The sequence below is a fragment of the Chelonoidis abingdonii genome, chromosome 20, assembly GCF_003597395.2.
Source record: "Chelonoidis abingdonii isolate Lonesome George chromosome 20, CheloAbing_2.0, whole genome shotgun sequence".
Taxonomy (NCBI): Eukaryota; Metazoa; Chordata; order Testudines; family Testudinidae; genus Chelonoidis; species Chelonoidis abingdonii.
Window position 1 is genome coordinate 5,834,806 of NC_133788.1, and position 17,425 is coordinate 5,852,230.

The 17,425-nt window shown below is 47.8% G+C and overlaps 1 protein-coding gene across 1 annotated transcript in view; it reads right to left on the reverse strand.

Moving 5' to 3' along the window:
* SH2B2 (SH2B adaptor protein 2) overlaps positions 1-17,425 on the reverse strand; it is a 72,226-nt gene that overhangs the window by 23,997 nt on the left and 30,804 nt on the right. Inside the window, exons 2-3 of the mRNA XM_032778014.2 lie at positions 11,806-12,693; positions 2,494-2,595 (exon numbers count right to left, since the gene is read on the reverse strand). Coding sequence (XP_032633905.1) covers positions 2,494-2,595; positions 11,806-12,666 — 963 coding nt within the window. The 5' untranslated portion in view covers positions 12,667-12,693. The remainder of the gene's footprint in view (positions 1-2,493; positions 2,596-11,805; positions 12,694-17,425) is intronic.

The following is a 17,425-nucleotide window of genomic DNA, read 5'->3' on the forward strand; positions in this document are numbered from 1 at the left end:
ATCGATCCCGCGCGGTGAAGACGGGTGAGTAAATCGATTTTAGATATTCGATTTCAGCTACGCTATTCTCGTAGCTGAAATTGCGTATCTAAAATCGATTTAATCTCGTAGTGTAGACCTGGCCCCAGAGAGCAGCTCCCCAAAAGAGGAAGCATGACTGTCTCGGAATGTGGACAAAACCCCCTTTACCAATCAAACAGGGCTGTCTACCTAACAAACCCTTTTTTAAAAAGGGGAGAGCCTCTTCTGTAATCTCTCTCTAGGGAGAGGTGCCCAGAAGGCAACCAAAGACCAAATGCAGCCCCTAAGAGGGAGAGGACAAAGCAGATAGCCTTTTAGTGTTCTATTTGTCTAGAGGCCCATTGTTCCAGGCACTATCCAAACACATAGGGAGAGACAGTCCCCCGAAGAGATTGCAGACAAAAGGTGGGAGGGGAAACAAATCAGGGCAGGGCCGGCTCCAGGCACCAGCCCAACAAGCAGCTGCTTGGGGTGGCCAACAGTGAGGGGCGGCACGTCCGGGTCTTCTCTGGCAATTCGGCAGCAGGTCTCTCAGTCCCTCTCGGAGCAAAGGACCAGCCACCGAATTGCCACCACAGACTGAAGCAGCGGCATAGAGCTGCAGACCGCGATCATGATTTTTTTTTTTTTCCTTTTTGCTTCTTGGGGTGGCAAAAACCTTGGAGTCAGCCCTGATCAGAGAGGAATTAACTTGCCCAAGGTCACAGTGCCCGAGCCAGGAGTAAAATTCAGGGCTCCCAAGTCTCCATCTGCAGAGTTTTACTGCTGATTAAGACAAAGAGCAAGCAATGGCTGTTCACCTACAGGGGGCTAAAAGAATGGAAAACCATACATGATCATCCAAGTGCACCTATCAGCTAGCGCGGGAAGAGAAGTATAGGAGCTGATACAAGGGGAGCACTTAGTTAATTGTTGGGGAATTGTAAAGTGTGGTCCAACACAGAAAAGTAACTGTGCAAAAATGGCACCAAGACAGATCGGTTGCATATTTAGTCTCCAGTCTTCAGGCTTCACTGTAAAAAATTAATTCTCTTAGCTCTGCAAAATCCTCACAGCTCAGAAGCAGTAAGCAGGATTCTATTCTGATTCATGAATCAGCAACAGAATTGTTACCCAGATTCTGGCCACAGAATCTTTGTTGCTAGAAAAACTATTGTTACAGTGATCAAAACAGCAGGCTGGGAACTTTCAGATAAGGCAGAAAGAGCCCAGCTTAACTGGCAGATCCCAGGTGAGGAGATGTGCATAGGGGAAATGCATCATTTTCTTTGTAAACTGAGCAGATTTGCTCTAGAAGCCAGAGACTGTATCATACATACATGCCATTGTTATAGTCATTTTAGGACAGCCCTAAGGAGTCTGGCAGTACACCAGACCTCCCCCGGCCAAACAGAGTGGAATTTGGACCTGATTTGGAGCCTGGGCTCTTGGGACAGAGATTCAACACCATCACCACCTTGTCTCTCTGGAGTACCTTACACTGAAAAACACCCATGCACCAAGCCTCATGACCTCACTGCACTCGCTAGCAATACCACCAGTTAGCTCCCATGCGGTGCTGGAGAAGGCTACCAAGCCCTAGGTTGGCACAGAGGGGCAGGGTTTGCCTCAGGGACAGACATCACTAGTGACTTCTTGGGGCCACTGTGTTTAAGGGTATGTCTACACTGCACACTAAGCCTGGACTCTGACCCAGGTTTGAGCCCAAGGTCTGCTTCTGTCTACACTCAAATCAGCCCGATTCGGGTCAGCAAGCACTCAGCGCCCAGGTCCTCTGATCCTGGTAGCGGAGAGGGAAAGGGAGGAATAGGGTGTGGGTCAGAGCTCGAGTCCTGCTCTGACTTTGGTCCAAGCCCTGCCATTTTGCAGTGTGGACGCAGCTCAAGCCGCAGACCCAAGTCAGAAGGTCTGCACGGTGTAGCATGGAAGTGTTAGCACGGCTGGGAGACCCGGATCCAGCCAGTGTAAACCCAGCTTTACAATGAAGCGTGAACACTCAGGTGTGGACCAAGCCCCACAGGCAAGGGGTTGGTGTGCTGTGTAGACATACCTTAAGAGTCTCCATAGTCCAGCACTGTTATCAGTTCATCTGCCCCTTCCACACTCCATAAAGATGGCTGTGGAGGAGGAATGGCAAGACAAATGCAACAGGGCAGTTGAATGTTAATATTATATGTGTACACTACGTTCAAGGGTAGATTAAAGCACTAGAGGATCTTCAAGCAAAGAGCTGGCAGAGCCATGGTGCAGAGCTGATTGGTGCCAGCTTCTGCAGGGAAGAGGATACACGTCAAGGACGCAAAGTGCCCTTCCTCCTTCAGTCACCTCACCATGTGACAGGAGGGAAGGGCACAGGCAGCAGATCTGTGCAGTCACTGGCTGCTGGGGAGTGGAGAAGAGAAGCCCAGAGCTTTGGTGGGTTCAGTACAGTCTCAAGGCATCTAGGGTGCCTTAACAGCCAAGCAGCCTTACCTTCAGCACGAAGGTGTTGTCTTTGTCCGGCATCTCCAAAGGCATGGTCGTCCGGACCTCAATGATGGCTGAGAGTGGGATGCTGACCTTAGGTTTGGAAGCCTGGAAGAAATAAAAGGAATGAACAGTGCTTGTATAATAGAAGTTCTCCCAATGGACGATACAGCCCAGCTCACAGCAAGGCAAGCTCCCTCCCCAGTCTGTGCAGTTATTAAAAAAAAAATTGATTTCCCTCATGTGTGTGATAACTCCAAGATCTTTTAATTAAGCCAAGAGACACCCCGGTGGAAGATAGGAGAGTTAGCGTATTTCACTGCCAACCCGCTTGCTTATTTCAGCACCTGCTGACATTCCAGCTCTGCTGACTACATTAATGTCTCTCTGTTTTTTTAATCTCTCTCTCTCTCTTTATTAAGATGCGCTGAGAAGAAATAATGCTATCTGATCAAGGAAATATTTAGCATGCACAAAACACAAGGGGAGTCAGAGCCAGGAAAGGGCAGCTGGATGGGGGATGTGACAGTTTATCTAGAAAAGAGAGAGGCATTTCAATAGGTGAGTGAAGACACATCTGCTTTGTCTATTGTAGGGAATTTTGACAAAATATTTCCCACTGGGGTTGCCACCAGCTCAGCTGCATCAGTAAGAGCTTTAGTAGGGATGCAGCTCTGATAACTTCCAGCGTTTCAACACAGTGTGCCAGAGCCTCATCTGCACTAAGGTCGAGATCCTCCACTGCTGTAAACTGACGTAGCTCCACTGCAGTCAACTGAGTTACCCTGATTCATCCCAACAAGAGGCTCCAGCCCCAGGGTACCCCCTGGAACAGCTGAACTGGCAGCAGCACCAGTGGGAATCTCCTGCTAAGATTCTGAGCATTTGAGCTTGTTCCAGAATCTGGGATGAGCCTATGTTGTGAAAACTGAAATGCTCAAAATAGCACGTTCATGCGAATGGACACGGTGTTAAAATTAAATTACCCCAAGGGTTCTCAAACTGGAGGTTGGGACCCCTCAGGGGGTCACAAGGTTATTACTGGGGGTCGCGAGCTGTCAGCCTCCACCTCAAAACCCGCTTTGCCTCCAGCATTTATAATAGTGTTAAATATATAAAAAAGTGATTTTAATTTATAAGGGGGTGTCACACTCAGAGGTTTGCTATGTGAAAGGAGTCACCAGTACAAAAGTTTGATAACCACTGAATTAACCCCTCTGGAGCCTCGGGGAATGCAGGGGGAGGGGTCGCCCTTGGTAGGGTTGGGAAGGAGGTAGGTGGTGTAGGATATTGCTCTTCTCATGTGATCCCTCCCCCATGGAAAAGATAACAACTGTCTGCAAGCCTCAAACTGCTGAATGAGCTTTAGGGTAGGGAAGGCTGTGCCTCCCCAAACAGCCTGGCCCTGCCCCCTATCCAACTCCCATCCATTTCCTGCCCCCCAACTGCCCCTCTCAGAATCCCCGACCCATCCTGCTCCTTTTCCCCTCACTGCCCCCCCAAGACCAGCTCCCCAACCACCCCCTCATCCCCCCGTTCCATCCTCTGACTGCCCCAACCCCTATCCACCCCCCCTACTAAGTCCTGACAGACCCCCCGAATGCCCACGATCCAACCCCCCGTTCCCTGACTCTCACCCCCAGAATCTCTGCCTCCTCCCTGTCCCCGGGACTCCCTGCCCCTTATTCAGCCCCCCCGGCCCCCTACCATGCTGCTTATCGCTGCCTCCCCCTCTCCCGGAGCCTCACCACGCCGTGTCCAGGAGCGGCCCTGGACAGCGCTGCAGCGGTTTGGCTCCAGCAGGGCCTGGGAGCTTGCAGCCCTGCTCTCTTACCACCTAGCTCTGAGCGGGGCAGAGTGCAGGCCCTGCCCAAGCCACGCCACTTTAGCTCTGTCCAGGGCAGCTCCTAGGTTACTCCCAACCTCTCCCCTCTCTCGGAGCCTCAGCGTGCTGCATCCAGGAGCTGCCCTGGCCCCTGGGCAGTGCTGCAGTAGCATGGCTCTGGCAGGACCAGAGCTCACAGCCCTGCCCCCTTACCAGGTGGCTCTGAGCAGGGCAGAGCACAGGCCCCGCCCGAGCCAGGCCGCTTTAGCTCTGTCCAGGGCTGCTCTTGGACGTGGCGTGCTGAGGCGCTGGGGGATGGGGGAAGGCCGAGACAGGGCCGGGCTATTCTCTGGGGGGCCCCTGTGGGGTCCGGGGCAAATTGCCCCACTTGAACCCCCCTCCGGGCAGCCCTAGTTTCCTATGTCTGTAAAGAACTCCGTGATGAAGGCTCTTTACTAAGCACTGGAAGACACTTTCAAAGTGAACCTTCTCCTCCTGTCCTCACCCTCCTGTCTTGCCCATCAGCCAAGAACAAGCAATTTCAGAGGCATAAATACTGCTCTCTTTGGGCAATGGGATGGTCTCTATGCACCACTGCAGCCCTGGTAACAGACATACAACCTGATGCAGGTTAAGCACTTTGCACACTGTAGGGCAAGATAAATAATAAGCTGCTGTGTATCTCAGCTCCAGATTTGTGGTGTCTCCTTTTATAATAGGGAGAGGGAGCATGTAGAACAGTTAGGAGCAGACAATACGGTCAGGACTCCTGCATTCTATTCCCAGCTCTCCCACCAGGTCCGGCCTTGAACAAGGGACTTGACTGTGCCTCAGTTACCTCCATCTCCTAAATATTTCCCTTCTCCTCACAGGTGTATAAAGGTTGGTTGTTGCCCTCCATCCTAGAGGTGGCTGAATTTCCACAGTGCTGTATGCTGACGACAATTCAGTCCGGCTTCCACTGAAGTTATTTCAAAGCTCCCAGTGCCCTAGAGGTACAGGAGTGGGCCTGTGCAAACTGTGCAAACACTTGCTACTGAGCGTAGTACTTACACCCCTGAAATCAATGGATGTACACCACTAGTAAACATAGCTGGTAGCAAATGTTTGTAGGATTGGGCCCTAAATATATACGACTCTTTGGAATAAAAGGTCCTATACAAATGCAAGATGATTATTAGTAAAAGCTTATCAAGTAGCACATTTCAGCAACAATTCCCAGATTTCTAGTAAATTTCCCCCCCTAGGATTATCACAGTTAGGGATTTGGAAGCGAGAGTTTCTCTTAACTAGACAGACAGACAGACTGGCTAATCCTCCCTGAAGCTGTGCACCTGAATTCAAAGCAAGCATCTAGAGAAGGAATAGGAAGGCAACGTAACCATCAGAAAACCTATAAGTTATCCCAAGTGCCTCCAGACCCTTCAATAATAGAAACAGGTCATGATGCGCATAACACCACAGACTATTAATAAAGGGTTCCGTTCTCATTTTGTAAATCAGTGTTGCTGTGAACCAGGAACCAAGAACTGCCTTTCTTTCCCCTAAGATTTCATTTGGCTGGGCCTGGGAGTTTCTGACCAAGTTACTTTCACTGCAAGACTCAAAATGAATGAAGGACTCTGATCTTTAGAAGTGCTGAGTGCCCACAAAGGATGGTGCAAAGCTCAGTGGTTCCTCTAATGCTTGGTCTGAAGCAATGAATTTGCAGAAGCTGCTGGGCTGGTTTTTTTTATTTTTAACCAGAGGCGGATCAGAAAAGAGGAAGCAGCTGTTTAAAGGGAAGAAAATATGACAGCAGCTCTGATGGGTGGAAGAAGAAGAGACTTGCTCTGACTCTTCTCAGGAACGGCACCCAAAAGAACCAACAGAGGGAGTTTTCACCGAGTTCCCAGCCCTGCAAAACACTGGCACATGTGAGTAGTCCCACAGAAGTCAATGGGACTCCCCAGGTAAGTAAAGTTACTCCCTGCTTAAGCGCTTGCAGGATCAGGCCCTGTGCTTGGGCGGTAGTTTTAGGGCTTGCTCAGAGACTCATCACAGAAATAAATGGGGGCAAGCAAGGGAGGTTTTGTACTTTGAATACCATCCAAACTGCTAGTATAACACCAAAGGGTAAGATGGGCTGCTGCCAGGTACTTCAAGTACCACATTTAATTTTCCTTCATGTTTTCAATCACTGTTGCTTTGGGAAAATATATTAAAATATTGTTAGAAAGTACAACATCCACTAGAGAGGGGTTTTTCTTTTCTTTCTTTTTCAAATGAAAGCCCAATTAGCCCCTATTTTTATAGGACCCACACGAAAACAAAGTAGTGTGCTCTTGTGCACGCTCAGGAGCAAAATTTTAAAGTCTCTTCCCACAACTGTACAAGAAAGCAAGGTTAACGCATCAGCGCCTCTCAAAGGGTGAGTTGGGAGTGGAAATACAGAAACATTTGCCAGATGAAGAAGATAGCTATCGTTAGGGAAAGATATTTAAGCAAAAGACTTCAGGAGGTTGTAATGATAACAATAAAAGACAAGACTGTTTTCCTAAAAAGCACTTAAAAGAGGTCTTTTTAACATTGATTCTTTCAAAAGGGAGATAAAAACAAACCTGAAAAAATACCTATTACCAGTTGTAATATTGTTTAACAGCAGTTACTGCTCCAGCTAAACCTATGGTCGTATCAATCTGCGCATAGACTCGCAAGCAGGGCTCCCAGCTGGGCCAGTGCCAGCTGTGCATCTTTCATGCCCTAACTGCTAGTGCGGAAAGAGACTCTGGGGTAGGGGGAAGGGAGCTGGGGTGTGTGTGTAATGCAGTTAAAATTAATTAAATAAACAACAAACCCTCTAATTCGGTCTCCAGTTCTCTAGGGGACATTAGAAAGGTTAGAAGTCAGTGAACGGAAACCAGATATTTCACTTGTTTGATGACACCCAGAATTCAGACACTATAAATGGTTTCACCCTAATGGATTTTTCATGTGTTCTGATCTGTTATGTATATGAGTGTTTTTCCTCCAGCTCAATTTCAGGTTAATACACTGTGAGGAACAGTTTGTATTTGACTCAAATATCTTCCTAAAGGGTATGTGTATCTCTCTCTCTCTCACACATATACACACACACACACACACACACACACACTCTTTGTATTGAATGTAAACATTCCTCTGCCAAGGTGTAAGCCCAAGTACAAGAGTAAGGACCTGATTTGCAGTCCATTTCAGATCAATGAGAGATTCCCACTGACTTTGACAGGCTTTGGAACAGGGACTTAGCGTAGGAGGCCCAAACTGTGAAATGACTTGTGAATGTGATTAGTTCAGTTCCACTGTGGAAGATGAATGAAATACAAAAAAACAACATAAATGGCACAAAAGTAAATTATCTACATTTCATAACCTAAAATTTAATTAGTAATAACTACCTCATCTGCAAAAGGTATTTACTTGGAAGCATTAGTTAGTGTTTCTACAGAGCTTTTAAGAGAAAAAGAGCAACATGCATGCCAAGTAAAATTAATGTGTCTCCACGAGTAAGAACAGAGTATGATTTTTTTTTAATCTCAGCAGAAAGGATGGTCCAGCAGCTGTGGCACTAGCCTGAAACTTGAGAGACCCAGGGTCAATTCCCTGATCTTCCATGGTCTCCTTGTGTGACCCTGGGCAGGTCACTTAGCCTCTCCCATGCCTCAGTTTCTCATCTGTACAATGGAGGATAATTGCACTTCCCTGCCGTACAGGGGTGCTGTGAGGGTACACACATTAAAGACAGTGAGGGACCCGGGTACTGTAATGATGGGGACCATATGGGTCCATTCCATAATGGGGATCGTTCAGTCTCTCCATGTCCCCAACTCTAAAGTTGGGATAATAATTCTCTGCCACATGTTTGTGAGATGCTCAGATACTTGATGGTAAAAAGGGACGTGCAGGTAGGTAGATATTAAATTGCATAATGAATCTACAGTAGTTGGCTCCTCTTTTTCTGAAGCTTTCTTTAGGACCCTATGGAAGGAAAAAGTGCAGGGAAGAAATAGATAAATAAATATTCAGGAAGGTAAGTAACTGAGAAGATCATTTGGGAAGGTGTGCTATGAAAGAGGAAACAGGAACAATATTTATTATATGGGCTAGAATGCTCGTAGCAAAGACACTGAAGTCTTTCTTCTTTCTCTCAACGAAATGTTATTGGAGGGGGGGTGGGTTGTCTGCATAGCAGCAAGCCTAAATGCCAGAGAGAGATTCAGGCTGAAAGATGATAATCCCCTTACATTTCTTTAGCTCCATTTATCCCACAGGATGCAACAGCACTTTACAGACTTACCCACTGCTCCACAAACTGTACACAAGAACCACTTCATCCACCTCTGAATGTGGCCAGTGCTGGGATGAAACACAGCAGTTGTTTAACAGTGCACAGGAACACTTTTGGAAAAGGAGTGAATAACACTTTTCCAGCTGAAAACTCCCCTGCAGTTTAGGTAAGCACAATAGAAAGTTGGATTTGCCTAGGACATTGGAGGCAGCATAATGATGGCTGCAAAGTGCCCTGGAATCTTTAGTAATCAAAAGTGTTTAGGATCTTGGCTCTGCTTCTCACCTGAAAGAGAGCACGTCCAGCAGCAGTCTCTGAAAGCCGTACTGGGGTATTGATTCAGCACTGACTCAGGGGTGAGGGAGGAAAGAGTGCCACCTACTGATTTATCACTACCTGCCTGACCTGCGGGATCCTTACAAGGCTCCAGTGGCCAAGGCAGCTACTGGCCATGCGCTGAAACTCTCTCTTCAGGATGATGTCACTGACAATTGGCCAAGGAAGCTGGGCTTGATTAGGCAAAACTAGGGAAGGTTTGGACTGAGTTCCATTCAGTCCAAGCCACCACAATTCTCAGATAAAGATGTCTGAGCATACCTCAAAGCATCACAATGGAGAAGCTACAGAAAAGGCTGATGCAGCTACTCCATTCTACACCCCTCTTTTCACTCCTCACAGTGGTCTCAATGCTATTTCCTATGCACGAGCAGAGGTTCAATTTTGATTAAATTAGAAAAGGGTCAGGAATTGAGGTTCTGAATTTGGCCCATCTCTAGGTGGAATGTACCATCCTGAGGGCAAGATGGGCAGGAAAGGGGGCATGGCTGGAGTTCTTTATCCCCCGTTACAGTTACCGAGAGCTACAGAGAAACCGAACCTGTCAAAAACATGGGTGCGGGGTTCACAAGTTGCCTTCCTATCTGGAAGTGGGCATGGCTAGTCCAGGCTCTGTACTGTGCACGTCTGAAGCATGTGTGACAATGCTAATGGGCCGAGAGAACTCAAGACTAGTCAGGCTCATCACAAGCTATTTTTACATCCCTGACATCCAGTTGGTGAATGGTCAGTGCAGCTCAGTGAGCAGCACCTGACAGAGCCTCATTACCCACACAGCTAATGGGCAGGGAGATATGGAGACCCAGCCTAGGCTCCAAACGTTTCTCCAGCAGAAATGAAGGGTTAGAGGAGGTTCCTGTATGTTGCAGGTTAACAGCTACTAGAAAGAAGTTCACTGGTGTATTGGGAGAGCTCCTGGCTTCAGTCTCCTGCCAGCAGAGCCAGCTCCAGGCAACAGCCCAGCAAGAGGTGCTTGGGGCAGCCAATGGTGAGGGGTGGCACATCTGGGTCTTCGGTGGCGGGTCCCTCACTCCCTCTCACAGCGGAGGACCAGCCACCGAATTGCAGTCGAAGACTGAAGCGGCTGCGGTAGAGCTGTAGATCGCAATTACAGCTTTTTTTTTTTTCCCTTTTCTTTTCGCTGCTTGGAGCAGCAAAAACCCTGGAGCTGGCCCTGCCTGCCAGGTAATCACTGGGATCTGAGTTCACGCAAACACTCAGCTGACTCATCACAAACTGCCCACATGGCTGATAGGAGAGAAGAAATAGCAAGAGGATAGAAAGCTAGAGAGAGTCACGCACGCTTTGTTCCTATAAAAGTGCAAGTTACAGGGCCTTCTTAGTGCCTGATCCACAGAGGATACGAGGCTGTTACACCCCAGCCTGTAGCATTGGCTCTTTAGCTCAAGTGATAACAGCTCATCCTTTTAGCTCTGGACATCCTTGGCTCAATTGCTAGTGTCAGCCAAGACGGCAGCAATCACAACAGCACAAGATGACGTGTCCGGGCTCATCACCACCAGAAAAAAAATACTGCATTGTATTATTCGCAGGATAGCACCCTGGCCAACCAGGAATAACTCAGCTTGCTTGTCCCCGTGTAGACAGGAACCAATCCATGTTACAGAGTCATGTTACATCCCTGTAACACGATTACCTGTTTGATCCCCGTCTACATGAGGCAAAACAAAAGCCAAGCTCTGAGCGTGGCTGATTGGGGTACAAATCATGTGTATTACATGAATCCCAAGACACGGTTGCTAGGCGGGTGCAGATGGATGCCTTCAGTGCTTCTTGCTATTTGAAATCAGACCTTGTCCCTAAAATCCAGACAAAGTAGCGCTCAAACATGAACCATTTGAGTCCCTGAGGGACTGGACAGCTTGAGGAGGGGAACTGGTAAGGAAGTTGGTGACAGAACAGGAAACTGGGGCCAGGTCACCCAACATCCAGGCTAGAACTCTAACTACTAGGCCATCCTTCCTCAGTGACTGATTTGGGAAGCGTCACTATCATACAAGGCTCGTTGACAGCCTCAGTAGCTGTGCCTGCCTCCATTGGCCCCTTTGCTTTCAGTATTAACCGAAAGGCCAGCGACTGAATGGACTGACATTAGGAAAAACTTCCTAACTGTCAGGGTGGTTAAGCACTGGAATAAATTGCCCAGGGAGGTTGTGGAATCTCCATCATTGGAGATTTTTAAGAGCTGGTTGGACAAACACCTGTCAGGGATGGTTAGATAATATTTAGTCCTACCTTGAGTGCAGGGGACTGGACTAGATGACCTCTCAAGGTCCCTTCCAGTTCTATGCTTGGGGATACTAAATTCCTCTTTCACTCCTAGGAGGTGGATCTTCTAGTTCTGAGGTGAGGCACACTGGTGGTGGTAAAAAACAAAAACCCTCCAATCCCTATTCAAATCCAGCTCAAAGACCTGTAAGATAGATAATGAACTAGGAGTGTTGGGCATCAGGAAGTCTGAGCAGACAGTAACATAGTTTGGCAGAAACTTGGTGGAGAGCTTGGCACAAACAAAATAAACAAAATCACTGAATTATGCTTTATACTCGTAGAGTGGATTAAGACCAGGAGGCGTAGGATTAAAATAGACCACCTGAAACAACAGAGGAGCAACACCCATCACCGGGCAGCAGCACACCAGCCCATCAGAGAGCTGTAAAACTGCCATGGCTGTCTGGAGCTCTGATGAAGCACAGCTCGAAGACGTGTCAGCCGGGATCTATGGCCTCTCGGGGCGAGGAGTGTCACATCTATAAACTCTGTAGCCTGCAGCCAAGCATGTCAATATAGATAGGAAGCTCAACCATGAAGAACCTACAAGACCTACCTTTGGAGGCACATAAAACTCCAGCAGGAACCTCTCCCCCTCCATCTTCACAGCCTTCCTGAGCATCAGCCGACACTTCTGCCACTGAGAGCTACCCACACAGTTCGTGTCATCTGCCACCATGTAGCGGAGGGTGCCTTCCCTCTGAATATCCACAAGTTCCACCTTGGAAGACTGGACTTTTGACAGCCGTAGCTTGTGAGTCCATCTCTCCCTTGGGTCGTTGTGTTCCTTGTTCGCAGAGGGACACTGCTCTCTCTCTGACCTCCTGCCACCCTGCGTGGCCTCCATGCCTGGCTCCGGAGAGGACTTCCTGTGCCACATCTCCTTCATGCCATCCACCACGCACAGGCTCATATTCCTCAAGGAGAAACCTTTCTTGAATTTCGGCTTGGAAGTAGCATGGACAGAGACGTCCTCTGAACTCCGAGAGTGGCCGTAGGAAGAAACTTTATGGGCCTGAGCCTGCTGGGACTGGCTCAGATATCGGCTGGAGTTCACGGGGTTGTCCATGCTGTCCAGGGATTCTGTGGAGGTCTCCTCTTTCCTCTGGAGGATGTCTCGGCCATAAGGCATGTGGCAGTTCTGTAGTCCCGCGAAGGGCACTATGTTGTACTTGGTTGGGGAGTCGGACACAAACACCCTGCTGACCTCCAAGCTGAAGATGTCCAAGAAATTGGCAGCAAAGTGATGGGAGAAGGAGGTTTCAGCCCCCGGGGTATCGTAATGGGGGTTCTCCTTCAGGAACTGGCAGAACTTCTGAGCAAAATCCACCGCAGCAGCCTGGGCATGGAGCTCACAGAATTCCCTCCAGTCAGGAAGCTGGGAGGAAGACTCTTGGCAAAGGGCATCACCATTCATGACTGCCCCATTCCACCTACCAGCAAACTGCAAAGGCAAATCAAAGAGAAGGTTAATGACAGTTCAGATAAGGAATTCTAAACACATACACACACACCACTGCAGAACTATCCATGGCCAAGGAAATCCACAAGAAAAATAAGGACAATTGATGGTCTGTAACATTTTAAACAGCTGCAGTCACAACATTCCACCATGTCTAGAAAGCATGCAGAACTATGGTTAGTGCAACCTTATTTCTGCCTCTATGATCACATCACTTCAGACGCTAGCCCTAACATGTTCCATGTCTTAAGACCACTGAGTAATGGCTATGATTGCCAAGGATCCCATGGGGCTTTGCAGGGTGGTGGGGCAGTAGGAATCAGGTTCCAGAAAAATCGGTATCTTAATTAGCACATCCCGTTTCACATCGGGGTGCTCACATCAGTATTTTCACAGCTAAAGTACCAATATGAACACTCAAAATAAGGAACTGGATGCTTTAAATTAGAGGCCTACAACCAGGCCTTGTATATATCATCTGCACCATGACGACCTCACTCACTACTGAAATGCATCCACCTCTGGAGCAGAACATATCCACCATTTAACAGCAGTCTACACCACTTCCCTTCAGGGCAGAAAGAGAAGAATACCCTGTCCAACTGAAGCTACAAGAGACTTTTTTTGGTAAGCAAAATATAAATACCAAATACAAATTTGGCTAGGACACAATGATCAACAGTCTAGTCTTTTAAAAGAAGCTGCTACCATTTCACAATGATGGATGGTTCTCTCAGCATCACGACTGGGACAGAGACAAGTACGGACTCAGAAGGAAGAGCATCGTCTACGGAATCACCAACACCACTTCCTGTGGTGCAAAGTTTTTCCCTCGACGTCTCTTATCGACTCACTATCCAAGACCCTGCCCTGTGTACCGCTCGGGAGCAGACAGCATCCCAGACAGATGCAGCTGGGCTAGGCAGACACCACCAACCATGTGGGGGGAAAAAAAAAAAAAATCACAAAATAGCTGCTGGGAGTTCAGAGGGATAAGTCAAAGTTAGGGGACACGTACAGAGCCAGCTATGCACAACCTGCCTCCGGAGCCACACAGTGAACGAGGAAACAGGAAATAACATCCATTCAGAGTTCTATTCTATTCTAAGTTTTTACACTGTTGCACGAGCGCCTTCCAGTAGTGCTTTCAGTAGCACGGCCACACACCTGTCCCACATTTGTTCTCTCATCCTCTGCCCAGAGGGAGAAGTGCGTGGAATGGAGTGCCTTGTTTTGGTAGAGTCCTCCTGCAGCGCTGTTCCTTTCTTGTCCCAGGAGCAGGGATTGTTTCGGGAGATGGCATCTTTTACAGATGGAGTCACTGCACGATGACAGGAGCAGGGAGGGTCTCATTCAAGCAACAAGGGAAACCCCCCATCGGTTAATACAGGCACAGCTGCAAAGGTATAAAAAGCCAGCCTTTGCTTTTGCTTCTGTGCTGGAATAAGTTAAAGGACTCTGCTGCCACAACCAGCCTCTGCTATCGCTGATGCTGGAGGTGGAGTGTGTGACATTGCACTTTATATGATTTTATGAAAATATGCTAATGTAACTGGAATATGCTTCATGCAAAAGGTCTCTTGTAAGGTATCATTACAAAGCTTATAATCTACTGAGTGTGATTATCCTATTTGTAGAAATGTACCACTCTTGTATCTGAAACTAGAAATATGAAATATAACTGAGGGCCTGTTGTAATTATGCAAAGTGTGGGGCATTAAGAGTGGTCTGGAATCTTGATAACTCCCATTAACCAGGACAATTGACTGCAGATGGGTGTGTTTTACCTGTAAGTCTTCCTGTATGTGTGTGTGCTGGCAAGCGGGTAATGAAGTCTTGCAGTGACATGTGATCATGTCACCTGAACTGGAATCCATCTTTAACCTGGTGCTTTTCCATGAGGGTGGGGGGGAAGGGAGGGGGTAAGGGGTGAAAACCCAGAGGGACAAAGGATTCCGGCCTTATGCAAAAGATATATAAATGGGTGGAACAGAACAAAGGCAGGCAGCCATCACGAGGAATCCCCTAGCTACCACCTGAGCTGAAATGAGGGCTGTACCAGGGGAAGGGATTGTGCCCAGACTAGGAAGGAGTCCACTCTGTGAAAGAGACTTATTGAAACATCTTTCAGGGTGAGATTTTATCTATACTCAGTTGTATTACTGTATTAGGCTTAGATTTGCATGTTTTATTTTATTTTGCTTGGTAATTCACTTTGTTCTGTCTGTTACTACTTGGAACCACTTAAATCCTACCTTCTGTATTTAATAAAATCACTTTTTACTTATTAATTAACTCAGAGTATGTGTTAATACCTGGGGGGGAGGGCAAACAGCTATGCATCTCTCTCTATCAGTGTTATAGAGGGCGAACAATTTATGCGTTTATACTGTATAAGCTTTATACAGAGTAAAACAGATTTATTTGGGTTTAGACCCCATTGAGAGATGGGCATCTGAGTGTAAAAGACAAGAACACTTCTGTACGCTGCTTTCAGTTAAATCTGCAGCTTTGGGGCAAGTAATTCAGACTCTGGGTCTGTGTTGGAGCAGACAGGTGTGTCTGGCTCAGCAAGACAGAGTGCTGGGGCCCCGAGCTGGCAGGGAAAGCAGGGGCAGAAGTAGTCTTGGCACATCACTTGGCAGTTCCCAAGGGGATTTCTGTGATCCAACCCGTCACAGAGTGATACCAATCCACACCCATGGCCTGCCGCCTGGAGGAGTCACTCATCTTCTCAGGAGCACATTTGGACCCGATATGCCCTGCTAAGTATTAAATCCTAGCTGGAAATGACCATGCTCATCTGCTCCTGAAGTCACACAGCACACCAAGAGGGGCTGCTGTAGTGGTCTCAACGCCCTCACACACTCACCCTCTTATCTTGGATTGGATGTCAAGGTGGCAATACCGGGACCAAGTTTAGAGCAATTAATATGAGGAATTGCTCCTGGGGCCAGCAAATTTATCCAGCTAACAGGCCACTGTAAGTGCCTTTTGCAGCCATCCATCATGTATCTAACTACACAGATCCCTCCTGTTGTGAGATATGATCTGACTTGCATAACCAATCAACACCGCACAAATATACAACCTCACTGTTTTTATCTGTAGTACAGTAGATTCATAGACTTTAAGGTCAGAAGGGACCATCGTGATCATCTAGTCTGATCTCCTGCCCATCGCAAGCCACAGAACTTCACTCACTCTTGAAACAGACCCCTAACCTCTGGCTGAGTTACTGCAGTCCTCCAATCATGGGTTAAAGACTAGAGGCCCTAGTTGAAATCACCGGCCCCAGAGTGCTGGGCGCTGTACATACCCAATTCCCAAAGAGCTCACACACCAAATAGACAATATAGATAAAGGATGGGAAGGGAAACACAAGTCACACTTCATTGCTGGGTTCATTAAGTCTGGAGCTCTCTAACTTTTGGAGAACTGTACCTTAAAAGGAAGAGTGTGTACCTCCAGATTGGCCTCCCCTCCCATTCAGGATCCTGCCATCCTGCCTCTTCTCCCATTCACAGTTGCCTGACAGCTCTGATGTAGCTACTTGCAACTGCTGCCATTGAAGAATAGCATCAGAAAAGGATGTGATATTTTTAGCTGCTGTTCAGTGCAATTCAGCAGCTGAAGCAAGGAGGAGCCACCCAGCCTTATGTGGTCAGCAGGTTCGATGCAAACTGCCAGCAACTGTTTTGTTGACCTCTGCTCTACAGGCCACTGCTGGTCAAGAACCTCAGGGTCAGATCATTGTCTGCCTGCTGGTGGGACTAGAGGGGATTGATCCTTACAGCAAACACTCCACTGCTTGTGCAGCTCAACCAGGTTTCTAGCTCTGCCCTGGGCAAAGCATTCCACAAGCTGATAAGCTGAACTGCCCGGTGAGGAGAAAAAAAAAAAAAAAAGTAAATACATCTGCTTTGTCCTCAACTCCACCCCGTTACTCATACTTTCTGTTAACGGCATATTTATAGCATATAAAGGGTTAATGATTAAGAGGTGTTCTATAACGTTACGGGCATGAGTAGTTCATCCTACAGGTGGTTATAAGCACAGCAGCAGAAGGTATTACAGATGGCTGTAAGCCGTGGTTATAAGTACACTCCTGGACTCTATAACAGTTTCTGAGCCATTTCTTGGAACATCTGTGGATGACTCTTAACCTTTTAAACACTCTGGAGACATCCCCAGAGTAGAGAGTATGATCGCTTTTATTTATTGTTGCTTGGACCCTCCTCGGCATCTGTCCCCAGAGAGGCTGGGTGGAAAACAGTAAGCTTGAAAGTAAAACCACTTTCCCCAGGGGAAGTGCAGGGTCCTTTTGAAATCCCCCGTGGGATCAAGTTTGGAGCAGAGACAGAGGATCATGAGCATCAGCCTCTGAATGTGCTTCTGCTTGGATGAGAGACAACCTTCCAAGCCAACACAGGAGAAGAGGAGAGGCAGAAAGCCCAGCGACGTGGTCTAGATGAGATAAGCGGAGAAAAGCAACAGGTTTGGGGCTGGGCTTCCAGGTCTATACATTGATGAGTAGAGCTGCTAATGCCCAAGTTGCACTAGATTAACACACAGGCCTGGGAGTCAGAACTGCAGGGTTCTCTTTCCCCGCCCTGACGCAGGCTCATGATGCGATCTTGGGCAAGTCACTTACCCTTTCTGTGCCTCGGTTTCCTTATCTATCTAAACTGAGGGTGAAACCTCCCTACCTCAC